At 39.9% G+C, this 14746-nt stretch overlaps 1 protein-coding gene across 2 annotated transcripts; it reads left to right on the forward strand.

Annotated features, from left to right (window-relative positions):
• Positions 1 to 221: 221 nt before the first annotated feature.
• Positions 222 to 14735, forward strand: zdhhc22 (zDHHC palmitoyltransferase 22). 2 transcript variants are annotated; one of them, XM_061968789.2, is made up of 4 exons: positions 222 to 382; positions 690 to 815; positions 10650 to 11204; positions 11274 to 14735. In XM_061968789.2, the coding sequence occupies exons 3-4, from the start codon at positions 10652 to 10654 to the stop codon at positions 11543 to 11545; spliced, it is 825 nt and encodes a 274-aa protein (XP_061824773.1). In that variant the 5' UTR covers positions 222 to 382; positions 690 to 815; positions 10650 to 10651; the 3' UTR covers positions 11546 to 14735. The 2 variants fall into 2 exon arrangements, with proteins under 2 accessions (XP_061824773.1, XP_061824774.1); XM_061968790.2 differs by lacking the exon at positions 222 to 382 and having other exon boundaries at positions 670 to 815.
• Positions 14736 to 14746: the final 11 nt, after the last annotated feature.

Here is a 14746-nt window from a genome sequence, read left to right on the forward strand (position 1 = left end):
GTCAGGGGTATATCGAGAGTGTGATGTCGCCAGACTGATTGCCTGGCAACTACGGGCTTAAATAGTGAAGACATAATTAAAGACAGGTGCGTGAGTCCTGAGGACAGGTGAAAACTAATGGGTTGCTATGGTGACAAAACAAACAAAAGTGCACAATGAGTCCAAACGTGGAACAGGTGAAACTAATGGGTAACCATGGAAACAAGACAAGGTAGTGAAAAAGCAGGAACTAAAGAGTCCAAAAACCAAGCAGAACATAACTTAAACAAAACATGATCCCAGACATGACAATGATGGTCAGAAAAGTTATTTTAAAAGGTTATTAGTTTGCAGTGGAACAGAACTGTACTTCATCATATCGAGAGACGACTGCATGAAAGAGGTAAAAAACAGAACAAAAGTAGCTTGTTTTGTTAACATTTGTAGGAATAATATCGGCACCACCATATTGTTTTACTATGGGTGATAAAACTCATGAGAAGCTGCAGTGTCCTCTGCTGTAAACCAGACTACATTGCACCTTCCATTTGTTTTAAACAGATGGTTTTGAAGCTTTTAATAAAAAGGTAAATCAAGGAAAATATTGATGTACACAAATGAATAAAACATGCCAGTTGATTGCCATGCTTGTGATTCACCATATTGAAAAAGGGATGCTAATATGTTTGTTTTTCTGTTCGATAAATGAGACAACAAAGACATCTTGGCCAGCAGGGGGCGATGCAGCCAGAGTGCGTGCAGTGAAGTGTGCGCGGCGCGGCTGCACTTGATCAGCTCGGCGGTGCTGAAAAGGACAGCTCCTCCCCAGGCTGCAGGTACGCATCTTTGTCTTTCTATTGTCTCCCCCCCCCCCCCCCCCACGCAGGAATGACATTTATGTCGCTACGGCGCGGTGTGATCATTCATGTCAAGATGAGTGCTGGTGGAGAGTTCAGGTCAATGAGTGTGTGGAGTGTTGTCGGAGGAGGGCTTGGTTAGCGAGGGCACATTGTGGGTCATCCCCGTCTTTTCCACGTCACGTCCCTGGGTTAGGACTATAGATGTCATCTTCCACACAACGTGACATTGGGGGGGGGGTTGCAGAACACCGAGCAGAGGGCGAGATATTTTAGGTCCACTCAGTGTCCCTGAGGGTTCAGGAACCCAATTTGTTAGAGAGGACTTTTTCCTACAGAAGATTCCCTCCCGAACATTCATATTGCATATATCTCATTTATTATCATGCATGCAAGATGGGGTTATTAAATAGAATTCTTTTTAACTGATCACATGCACAACACTGTAGGAAGTGTAACATATTTATTATTATCAATGTCATTAGAAGTGTTTCTGATTTCCCTTCATGGATCTAAAATAGGTCCTCAGAATATTAGTAGTATGATTAGTGATGGGCAAATTACTTTAAAAATGTAGCAAGCTAAGCTACTAGTTACTCTCGATTAAATGTAAAGTTCCCCCAAGGGAAGCTATCCCCAGAGAATTGTAACTAGCTACACTACAATCTACACTGCAATTATATATATATATATATATATATATATATATATATATATATATATATATATATATGTATATATATATATATATAATATATATATATATATATATATATATATATATAAATATATATATATATATATATATATATATATATATATACGTATATATGTATATGTATATATCTACACGTGTGTGTGCGTGGGTGTGTGTGTGTGAGGCCTCTTGTATGACATGCATTAAGCTACAGACCCCCATTTAACAGCATTTATATCTATGGGCCCACATGTATGATATCAATGTTAATGTAACTGAGAGTGTACAAATGGACCCAATAAGGCAGTGATTTTCAACCACTGTGCTGCGGCACACTAGTGTGCCGTGAGATATTGTCTGGTGTGCCGTGGGAAATTATGCAACTTCACCTAATTGTTCCAAAAAATATTTTTTGCAAATCAATAATCATAATAATGTGTCGTTGTCTAGTGCCTGTGCTGTGTAGAGCTTGGCAGGGTAATCTTGTAATACTCCATACCAGTAGGTGGCAGCAGGTAGTTCATTGCTTTGTAGAAGTCGGAACGCGTCGAGAATGGTTTGTCGTGATCCCAATATGCAGAGCACAGCAGGAGACAGCGTGCAGGTAAAAAGGTCTGTAACGCTTAAACCAAAAAATAACAAGGCAAGTCCCGCTAGGAAAAGGCACTGAAGCATAGGAATGGCTATGTAAAACAAAAGTAAAACTGAACTGGCTACAAAGTCAACAAACACAGAATGCTGGACAACAGCAAAAACTTACAGCGTGTGGAGCAAAGAGGACGTCCACAAATCACATCCCGTACATGACATGACAATCAACAATGTCCCCACATAGAAGGATAGCGTACGCACAACTTAAAGAGTCTTGATTGCGAAAACAAAGCAGGTGCGGGCAATAGCACTCAAAGAAAGGCGTGAAGCTGCTACAGGAGAACACCAACAAAACAGGAAGTGTCACCAAAATAACAGCGCAAGACAAGAACTAAAGCACAACACACAGGAAACAACAACAAACTCAAAATAAGGCACGACAACCTGGTGGAGTTTCATTGTTTAACCTTTTCTGCTGGTGGTGTGCCTCCGTTTTTTTTTAATGAAAAAAATGTGCCTTGGCTCAAAAAAGGTTGAAAAACACTGCGATAAGGGTCCAATACTATTAACTATCTGTCATTCAGCTGGGGACACTCTACAACTACCTCTAGGGGTCCCCACACCCCACTGTATTTATTTATTTAGTTTTCCTGTTCTTTGGCCCACCCCTATAATGTTATTCATTTTCTCTGCCTACTGTAAAAATAAACAAACACACAAAAAAACCCAGCATGTATCAATAGCTTCACAAAAAAAAAACCTCAATGACGTTTTCATGAACTCAGCTCACCTTAATGTGTGTTCCTAAATTTGTGTTCCACCTCTTAGATGAAGAGAGCTGTTATGATTTTGGTTTACAGAGTAAACAACTTAAAACTAAGGTTTGAGGCTTTGTTTTCACTAAACACAAACATTTGTCTAAATATGGCCAGGGACACGCATTATTGTGGGTTTCCTGCACGTCATCTTCATCACTAAAGGAAAAATCTAATCTGCAGGAGAGAGTCCCTCTGTTATTTTCATGTTTTTTTTTTTTTTTGGAGTCGTCAGCTTGAAGCACCCCTCTGTCTCGGACTCTCTCATCGTCATGTGACATGAGTGCGTGACTGTTATGATTTTGCTTCCTGGTTTTGATGACCTGCCTTATCTTGCCTCTGATTGGCCAGTCCGTAATGTTTCACCCTAACCTCAGCCAATTGTGACTCATCATACGAACACCAACCAATCATCATGGAGTTTCTCTGTACATATGGATGTTCTCTTTCATCCAGGTCATTGTATTTTCTCCGTATTTTTTTGGCCTGGATTCGCAGTCCATTGTCTCTTTTTGTAGCTTGTAGCTTTGATGTAAGCTACCTCACTACATGGCTCTAAAAGTAGCTAAGCTACAGGAAAAGCTACTCGTTCAAAAAGTAGCTATGCTACTGCCAAGCTACTGGTTAATGTAGTTACATGTAGTAAAGGCCTTCACTTAGTGTGATGTACTTTTAACATCGCTGCCAACAGTCCTTGTTTATTTACACCAAATCTCACCTCCAACCAAACTAAAGTTAAAGTTAAAGTTAAAGTACCAATGATTGTCACACACACACTAGGTGTGGCGAAATTATTCTCTGCATTTAACCCATCACCCTTGATCACCCCCTGGGAGGTGAGGGGAGCAGTGGGCAGCAGCGGTGGCCGCGCCCGGGAATCATTTTTGGTGATTTAACCCCCAATTCCAACCCTTGATACTGAGTGCCAAGCAGGGAGGTAATGGGTCCCATTTTTATAGTCTTTGGTATGACTCGGCCGGGGTTTGAACCCACAACCTACCGATCTCAGGGCGGACACTCTAACCACTAGGCCACTGAGTTGGTTACTATACTCAGACTCAGGAGCGTAGCACCAAATTCTAGGCCTCCGAACACAAGGCTCCTAAAAGGCCCCCCATGCCACCCTAAACCCAACATCGCTGCAGCCCCGTACTACTAATGGTATGTTAATTCTTGCATGGATTTGCAACCAGCTTTTACCCTACATGTAAAAACTTGATTAGGTTTTTGACTTTTTAAAGAATGGATTAAACATATAGATAACCCCCCTAAATAATTTGTATTTACAAACCCCGTTTCCATATGAGTTGGGAAATTGTGTTAGATGTAAATATAAACGGAATACAATGATTTGCAAATCCTTTTCAAGCCATATTCAATTGAATGCACTACAAAGACAAGATATTTGATGTTCAAACTCATTAATTTTTTTTTTTTTGCAAATAATAATTAACTTAGAATTTTATGGCTGCAACACGTGCCAAAGTAGTTGGGAAAGGGCATGTTCACCACTGTGTTACATGGCCTTTCCTTTTAACAACACTCAGTAAACGTTTGGGAACTGAGGAGACACATTTTTTAAGCTTCTCAGGTGGAATTCTTTCCCATTCTTGCTTGATGTACAGCTTAAGTTGTTCAACAGTCCGGGGGTCTCCGTTGTGGTATTTTAGACTTCATAATGCGCCACACATTTTCAATGGGAGACAGGTCTGGACTACAGGCAGGCCAGTCTAGTACCCGCACTCATTTACTTTGAAGCCACGTTGATGTAACACGTGGCTTGGCATTGTCTTGCTGAAATAAGCAGGGGCGTCCATGGTAACGTTGCTTGGATGGCAACATATGTTGCTCCAAAATCTGTATGTACCTTTCAGCATTATTGGCACCTTCACAGATGTGTAAGTTACCCATGTCTTGGGCACTAATACACCCCCATACCATCACAGATGCTGGCTTTTCAACTTTGCGCCTATAACAATCCGGATGGTTCTTTTCCTCTTTGGTCCGGAGGACACGACGTCCACAGTTTCCGAAAACAATTTGAAATGTGGACTTGTCAGACCACAGAACACTTTTCCACTTTGTATCAGTCCATCTTAGATGAGCTCAGGCCCAGCAAAGCCAACGGCGTTTCTGGGTGTTGTTGATAAACGGTTTTCGCCTTGCATAGGAGAGTTTTAACTTGCACTTACAGATGTAGCGACCAACTATAGTTACTGACAGTGGGTTTCTGAAGTGTTCCTGAGCCCATGTGGTGATATCCTTTACACACTGATGTCGCTTGTTGATGCAGTACAGCCTGAGGGATCGAAGGTCACAGGCTTAGCTGCTTACGTGCAGTGATTTCTCCAGATTCTCTGAACCCTTTGATGATATTACGGACCGTAGATGGTGAAATCCCTAAATTCCTTGCAATAGCTGGTTGAGAAAGGTTTTCTTAAACTGTTCAACAATTTGCTCACGAATTTGTTGACAAAGTGGTGACCCAGCAAAAAAATCAGTAAAGTACCAATATGATCCAGTTTAGAAAACTGTTTAAACTCAAAGTGTTTACAAAGTATATATAATAAGGATACTGATAAACATTTTCAACCTTTTTAGTAAATGAGACAATCCTATTTATCTCATTATGTGAGTCATAACTTATAAAAACAACTATTTATAAATGACAACTTTATTGATTATTTATTTAATTTGTTTGTGTTAAAAATTGAGCACAGGAAGAAAACAAACGTATTAGAAATCACTATGAAACGGAAAAGGGGTAGGATTAAATAAGCTCTGCTTCTCCCTACTCCTTTTTGGTTGTGTTGTGATGAGAAACTGTAGATATGTGATGTACCATATTGTAACTGTATGCGTGTTCTATGTAAACTGGCTGTCGAACACCTTTCTCCGATGAGCGTTGTTAGCAGGTTGAATGACATTCTAAAGAGTGAAACTAAAAATAAGACAATACAATTGTCATGTCTGTGTGATCATGTTTTGTTTGGCCATGTGCTTTTTTTAGATTTTGTCAGTTCCTGTTTTTTCACTCCCCGTTTTGTTTCCATGACAACCCATTAGTTTTCACCTGTCCTCATGTCACACACCTGATTCATTTGCACTCACGCACCTGTTGTTAATCATGTCTGTGTTATTTAAGCTTTTCATTTTCTGTTGGTCGGCCTGGAGACATCACATTCATGCTCTGCACTCTTGACACGCTGCTTACTCTGTCCAGGTCATAGTTCATGCTGCTCTTTTCTTGCCATGTAAGTTTTTTTCTGTCATGTCTGTGTGATCATGTTTTGTTTGGCCATGTGCTTTTTTTGGATCTGTCAAGACTTGGACTTTGGCGTGGTTTGTTTTCCCATGGTGCAAAGGATTTGGACCAGACATGGCGTGAAGTTAAATACATGATTTAATAATAGATTATTAAAAGTATAAACAAAAGGCGCGCACAAGGCGGGGAACAAACTTGGCTAATAAAACAAAACTCGCACAAAGGCAGAACTATGGAAAAAAGGAACAAACAAAAGGCGCTCACAGTGGAGGTACAAAACAGTGGCTTGAATAAACAAAAAAATTACGTGGCAAGAAAAGAGCAGCATGAACTATGACCTGGACAGAGTAAGCAGCGTGTCAAGAGTGCGGGGCATGAATGTGATGTCGCCAGGCCGACCAACAGAAAATGAAAAGCTTAAATAACACAGACATGATTAACAACAGTTGCGTGAGTGCAAATGAATCAGGTGTGTGACATGAGGCCAGGTGAAAACTAATGGGTTGTCATGGAAACAAAACGGGGAGTGAAAAAACAGGAACTGACAAAATCCAAAAAAAAGCACATGGCCAAACAAAACATGATCACACAGACATGACAACAATCAATATATACACATTTGCAGCCAAATACACACACAATGCTACTTTAAAACACATGGAATATGTAAACAAATGTGAATTTGTACTACCAGCGCCATCTTGGATGAGCTTGCAAATCCTGGCTAATTAGCATACCAAAAGGACTTGTTTTACAATGGAATAGTATATTTACCGTAGTTGGCAACATCTTGGGCGAAGTCAAAGTTATAAAGTAAAACTTTTTATAGATACTGGCGATGCAACCTTAAACAGGATAAGCACACCATGAAGTATGTTGGCACCGTATTGCTTGTGCTTATGTGACTTCTGTTCATTTGTATAAAAAATGTACCCTTTTCTAAGTTGCAGCCGCTACCATTTAAAGGCGACATATACACACAGAACATTATTTTTAATAATAATAATGACTTAGATTTATATAGTGGGACGGCGTGGCGCAGTGGGAGAATGGCCGTGCGCGACCCGAGGGTCCCTGGTTCAATCCCCACCTAGTACCAACCTCGTCATGTCCGTTGTGTCCTGAGCAAGACACTTCACCCTTGCTCCTGATGGGTGCTGGTTAGCGCCTTGCATGGCAGCTCCCTCCATCAGTGTGTGAATGTGTGTGTGAATGGGTAAATGTGGAAGTAGTGTCAAAGCGCTTTGAGTACCTTGAAGGTAGAAAAGCGCTATACAAGTACAACCCATTTATCATTTATCATTAGTGCTTTTCTAGACACTCAAAGCACTTCATAGAGAACCGAGAACCCATCATTCATTCCCTCCACATTCACATGGTGATGATGAGAAGCTACATACAGTTTGCGCGTAACGCCCCTCTGACCACCACCAAACATTCATTCACACTCATACCCCAGTGTGAGTGGCACCGCCAGCAAGGTGGGTGAAGTGTCTTGCCCAAGGACACAACGTCCGTGACTAGAATGGCTGAAACTGGAATACAACCTGGAACCCTCAAGTTGCTGGACGGTCGCTCAACCATCTGAGCCACGCCAAATGACAATAACTGGATGACAAGCATTTCACATTTTTACAACTTTTAGTTGTAACAGAACACAATTTCCTTTACAATGTGCCGCACTTTGGACACCCCTGGCTTAGAAACTGAAACAGCAACAATACATTTCTGTATGCACCTTTATCTAGACCAGAGGTGTCAAACTCATTTTATATCGGGGGCCACATGGAGAAAAATCTACTCCCAAGTGGGCCGGACTGGTAAAATCACGGCACGATAACTTAAAAATAAAGACAACGGCAGATTGTTTTTTTTTGTTTAAAAATAGAACAAGCACATTCTGAAAATGTACAAATCATAATGTTGTTGGCTTTTTTTTTACACTTACATGTACTTACATTATTTATACTTTCTGAATAAATTATGTGATAATGTTCATCAGTCATCTCATTGGTGTTAATTTTCAATACATCAAGATAAAACAATAATATTAAAATCAAATTACAGGATGTTATTTATGTAGGTTGCTCATTTTCCTCGACTGGTGCACTAACATGTGGTTTATTTTTTTTTTTTACATATGTAGCATAATCTACAAAGATACAAATATTTGCTATTGCGACATCTAGTGGACACATTTAGAACAGCAGTTTCTTTCATTCAAAAATTTTGGCTTGTTTTTATACTTAGCAAACTCATTTCACGGGCCGGATAAAACCTATTCGCGGGCCTGATCCGGCCTGCGGGCTGTACATTTGACACCCCTGATCTAGATCATAGGTGTCCAAGTGTGGCCCGCCGGCGTGCTTGGTTTGGTCTGCAATACGTCATAAGTTTAATAAGGTATGTAGCCTGTGGGGTGTTTCCAAATCAAGATAGAATATCTGACTACTGTAAATTCACTGTGGGTGCGTGTAAATCAGGTCATTGATCATGAATTACATTTTGAAGCAAAGCAACATAGCAATTACTTATACGACCCAATCCAAACAACATTCCCTACTCATGGCGCAAAAAAATAAAAATGCAACCAACACAAAAAGTCAACACACATGGTCACACTTAATACAACCTGATCACTGAACGTTGTGGATATTTAAAAAAAAAAACCAGTCCAAGCACCATAAAAATTCAGAACTACCACCATTTAAATTTATTAGGCATGATGGAAAAAATGCAAAACACTCTCGCCACACTAAACCATATTTGGCCTATTTTAGCTGCTTGGTATTTCTGATTGATTACAAAACTTTTAAGGCCTACTGAAATGCGATTTTCTTATTCAAACGGGGATAGCAGGTCCATTCTATGTGTCATACTTGATCATTTCGCGATATTGCCATATTTTAGCTGAAAGGATTTAGGAGAGAACATCGACGATAAAGTTCGCAACTTTTGGCCGCTGATAAAAAAGCCTTGCCTGTACCGGAAGTAGCAGACGAGTAGCGTGACGTCACAGGTTGTGGAGCTCCTCACATCTGCACATTGTTTACAATCATGGCCACCAGCAGCGAGAGCGATTCGGACCGAGAAAGCGACGATTTCCCCATTAATTTGAGCGAGGATGAAAGATTTGTGGATGAGGAAAGTGAGAGTGAAGGACCAGAGGGCAGTGGGAGCGATTCAGATAGGGAAGATGCTGTGAGAGGTGGGTGGGACCTGATATTCAGCTGGGAATGACTAAAACAGTAAATAAACACAAGACATATATATATACTCTATTAGCCACAACACAACCTGGCTTATATTTAATATGCCACAAATTAATCCCGCATAACAAACACCTCCCCCTTCCCGTCCATATAACCCGCCAATACAACTCAAACACCTGCACAACACACTCAATCCCACAGCCCAAAGTACCGTTCACCTCCCCAAAGTTCATACAGCACATATATTTCCCCAAAGTCCCCAAAGTTACGTACGTGACATGCACATAGCGGCACGCACGTACGGGCAAGCGATCAAATGTTTGGAAGCCGCAGCTGCATGCGTACTCACGGTACCGCGTCTGCGCATCCAACTCAAAGTCCTCCTGGTAAGAGTCTCTGTTGTCCCAGTTCTCCACAGGCCAATGGTAAAGCTTGACTGTCATCTTCCGGGAATGTAAACAATGAAACACCGGCTGTGTTTGTGTTGCTGCAGCCGGCCGCAATACACCGCTTCCCACCTACAGCTTTCTTCTTTGCTGTCTCCATTGTTCATTGAACAAATTGCAAAAGATTCATCAACACAGATGTCCAGAATACTGTGGAATTTTGCGCTGAAAACAGACGACTTAATAGCTGGCCACCATGCTGTCCCAAAATGTCCTCTACAATCCGTGACGTCACGCGCTGACGTCGTCATACAGAGACGTTTTCAGCAGGATATTTCGCGCGAAATTTAAAATTGCACTTTAGTAAGCTAACCCGGCTGTATTGGCATGTGTTGCAATGTTAAGATTTCATCATTGATATATAAACTATCAGACTGCGTGGTCGGTAGTAGTGGGTTTCAGTAGGCCTTTAAGGAGGTCTTCACATACCCTTAATATCCATGTATATTAATTCATAATTATATATCCATTATGTGATTATAATATGTACACATATATACTGTATGTATTGCCTATATTGTTACTTTACATGAAGTCCGCCTTCGGCCCCAAGTCAAAGTTATTTTCTTGCCCAAAAAGTTTGGACACCCCTGATCTAGACCCTCACCGATATTGCCTTGTTTCGTGACATTTTGTGCGTCACTTTATCTGTACTAAAGTCAAGATATGTAAAAGATGTGTTTTCCCCGCCAAGCGTTCCAAATCCAACGTGTAACACTTTTCGCCACCATGTGTTGAGGTTTTAAGATGATGATCTTTCTGCTGACGTTTGTGCTGCACGTTCCAGATATGCTCACCCGGATGCTCAAACTCAGGCTTCTCAACGCCGTGGCCCCGGCGTACTTCTTCACGGCAACAGTGGTCACTTTCATCCTGCACTTTGGCTTCTTTGTCCCAACAATCTTCCCCGACACGTCACATGCGTGGGGGTCCACAGCTGTTCACTCCCTGGTCTTCCTTTTCCTCATGTTCAACGCCCTGGGGAATTACATGATGACCATCTTATACACGGCGGCGAGCGGCAACGAGACGGCGGTCCCGGTGTGTTCGCCACACTGCTCGGACAAAGTGGACGCTCACTATCTACTGAACGGCCGCCACTTCTGCAAACTGTGCAAGAAGGTGATATTCAAGCGGGACCACCACTGCTTTTTCACCGGGAATTGTATCGGCAACAAAAACATGCGCTACTTCATCATGTTTTGCATCTACACCTCCTGCACTTGTTTGTACTCGCTGGTTCTTGGCGTGGCCTTCCTCACAGTGGAGTACTCCATCTCTTTTGACAACCCGCTGACCTTCCTGAGCCTTCTCCCCCTCTCCACCGGCTACTTCTTCATGGGTGAGTTGAGTTCTGAAAAAATGTACTGCTGGTACAGAACTTACTGAGGAATTCATACCTTCAACTCAGGGACCATCTCCGGCCTTCAGTTCTTCCTGGTCCTGATGCTGTACGTGTGGCTGGGCATCGGCCTGGTCTGTGCAGGTTTCTGCTGCCAGCAGGTGCTGCTGGTGGCCCGGGGGCAGACCTGGTGTCAGATGAAGAGGGGGCAGCTGGTGGAAAACCGCAACCCCTGGAGGAACAACCTCAAGGATGTTTTTGGCACCAACTGGGCGCTGGGCCTCATCATGCCTGTGCACACGGTGGAGATGTTCTCTGAAGAGGCACTCAAACAAGACTGAGCATCTCATCATTCATTTATGAAAAACTTTTTTTTTATTTACCCTATTGATCCGAATATAAGACGGTAGGAAAAAGTCTCAGGTTACAGAGGTTTTTCCCCTGTCACTCACACACACCAGTGACTTGCAGGCCTGATGTGACACATGTGGGGTTTAACAGCAAATTCTGGGTCCCGCCCCACCCTAAACCACAACGTTGTTGCCCCATACACACACATTTGGTGTGTTTACATGCTCTTGATAACGAATTAGGTTTGGTTGGAACCAGCATTTTAAAGACATGTAAAATTTTTATTTTAAAAATCTGTTTTTGATATTTTTAAGACTGGATTGACAAATCTAGATGAACACTCGTAAATAAATCATTTTTTATGTTTTTTCTTTTTCTTTCAAAAATAGTGCCAACAAATTCAGTGTAAAGTGGCCAGAATATGAAGTAAAAAATACTATACTATCTAACCATTCATTATTGACTTAATTATGATTATTTTATTTTACTTCAGAGTGTAAAGTAAAGATTAGACATTACACCTATGATTATTATAAGTGGATACTGCAAATCATAATATTACATCATTATTATTTTTATGATTTTATTATTATTGCATCTCCCGGAAGTTAAGCCTCCCCTTGTCTTTGAAATCTAGTGTCTCTAACATTAATTGAGAATCCTTGAACTCACCACAGTTATGGGCAATAAGATGCAAAAGTAAAACCAGTCCTATGCTGCCGCAGATAGATTTATCTTTTATCACCTCATTAAAATTAGAAAATACTGGTTCTTTGTGTGAATTATCATTTCATATTTTTGATATAGGGCGTATAGATGCTAGTCTAGCAACTTGAGAACCAGCCTCCCCTGCAGAGGACATTTGTGTCTTGTGTAACAGGGCTACATTATTTATGTCTGAAATTTGTATCTATGACAAAAGAAACAGAACATAATCAATCAAATGTCCACTAAAAAAAGGTTTTTATTTCTCTTTAGGGATGAAATTTTAAATTTTAAAGCATACATTTTTGAAAGAGTCAGTGAAATGTCCATTAAGTTAACATTTACTATGGATATCTTTAAGAAAATATTAACAAAATACAATTTTGAGAACACATGTTTTTACATATTTTAATATATTCAAATACTCCTAAATGTTTTTTCTAAACATTTTTTTGGAAACATGATAGGTGTAACATCCACAGATATATTGCTACAATCTATTAGAAACTACATTCATATTCTAATATTACAAATCAATTGATATGCAGCCAAAAAAGTTACTGCAGATGAATTTTCTCAAATCACAAAATATATACTCAGAACTTACGACACAAACCTTTTAAGTGGGTTAAGTTAACACTAACCATAAACTCAAAACATAGCTGTCCACAAGGTTAAGGTTTAGATAATGCTTATCTACAAAACAGATGTTTTTTATTGTAGTCATTTCCCTGATACTGAAACATGACTTTAAAAAAAAGAATCATTCTTTTGTCTGTGATTATCTCGGAAAACATTTTTCCAAGAACAGGTCTCGAAAAAAGGGGAACGTCTCATATTGGGGTCAATATGGTAAATACTGAATACAGTGGAACCTCAAAATAGGATTTGAGTTTCAACAATATGTCCTTGAGAAATCTTCTAAAAAATTAGAGATGAAGTCGCACAAAATTTGCTCATGTCATGCAAATTTTTGGTTGAACTCCCAATTTTTTGCCTAACACTTTTAGAGGTTCAACTGTATGTTTCATCATGACTTAAGTATTCCTTGGCATACATTCCTATTAGGAGAAGAGCCATATACAGTAAGTATGTAAGAGTTTCATATTTAGTAGCTTTTTAAAAAGCGATATTTATAGGGCAACCAGTAGGCTGATGGTGAACATACAGTATATGGTACATGAATTGCTTTGCATTTTTGCGCACATACAGTAGAACATCCAGGAAATGTATTTTTTACCATTATTACGTTTGATGTTAAGGGCTCGCAGAAAAGAATATGTGTAGTGATCCTCACGCATCAACAATGCAGAGAATGTGACTCAGCCTAGTTGGTGATGGGCAGCATGGGTTACATACTGTAATTATCGAGGGTATTAATCACAATGTGCCATAAAATCATGTCTTACTTAGACATTTTGTACACTCGGACCCCACAGATGCTTATAGTTAATGATGGGACCTTGTGGTAATAGTAAGGACTTCCCACTGTTTCAACATACTCAACATTGTTTTTCTACATTTAAACACTTTTAACTCTTACAGCGAGTTTGTCTTTTCCTTGTACACACACACTCACAGTGCTGTAAGTGATTTTAGAGTTTAGAATTTTTAAAGCACTTTTCTGTGTAACGCAAGCTAGAATCTTTGCGCCAGAAGAAGAAATTACAGAAGAAATTACTTTTCAAACAGTTTAATGACCGTTAGTCAAGAGGACTTTTTGCAACAAAATTCAGACACATTTGGTTATGTCTCCGTCTTACTAGAACAACAACTCTAAGTATTGCAAGAAAGTAGTATTGCCGAAATAAAGAATTTAACGTTGCCATTAAATTTGTCCATGTGTGGCTTCCTGTCATGACATGTTGATTTTTTGGAGAGCTTTCTGCAAAAATTTATAAAGTACAGCAATCCAGGCCGCTCAAGCACTAACACATATAATCAAAAGGCACATTTAACATTCATGTTCACATTAAAAAAACTAAGGAGCAGAGCAATATTGGGTAACAAAAGTGCAAGAGGCTGATATGTAACTAATACTTCTCAGCTATTATAGTGCCATTGTCATCTCAGTAATAAGCAAAATAGAAAAAAGTAACACATCCAAAATAAATACAAGGCCACAAAATGTAACATTTTTTTGGAATTTGAAAAAAACAACAACACTTTTTCCAGAAAACTAGTTAAAAAAGTGTAAATAATAGCAAACAAATAAATAATACAAGCAAGTTTTGCCAACTGCCATTATGGGATTGGGGTGGATAATTCAAATTAAACAGAACTTGAAATAACACATGTAACTAATTCTCACATTGACTAAAGATGGATTTGGTAACATTAGCTGAGTTGGAGGGCGGTTGCATGGAATGTGCGTGCGTAACGCTAACAATGTCTCGTATCCAAATTGTCATCACACCTTAACTCAAAGTTGTCTACAGACTAACAACACGTTATTAGTAATAGATCATACAAAAATCCCTCGGAAC

This window comes from Nerophis lumbriciformis, linkage group LG08 (assembly GCF_033978685.3).
Source record: "Nerophis lumbriciformis linkage group LG08, RoL_Nlum_v2.1, whole genome shotgun sequence".
NCBI lineage: Eukaryota > Metazoa > Chordata > Actinopteri > Syngnathiformes > Syngnathidae > Nerophis > Nerophis lumbriciformis.

What these genes read in the sequence shown, in the direction of transcription:
- zdhhc22 (XM_061968789.2), top strand. Translation starts at nt 10,652, where the DNA reads ATGCTCACCCGGATGCTCAAACTCAGGCTTCTCAACGCCGTGGCCCCG. An exon ending in CACCGGCTACTTCTTCATGG is followed by an intron (nt 11,205 to 11,273) that starts GTGAGTTGAGTT and finishes CCTTCAACTCAG; the next exon opens with GGACCATCTCCGGCCTTCAG.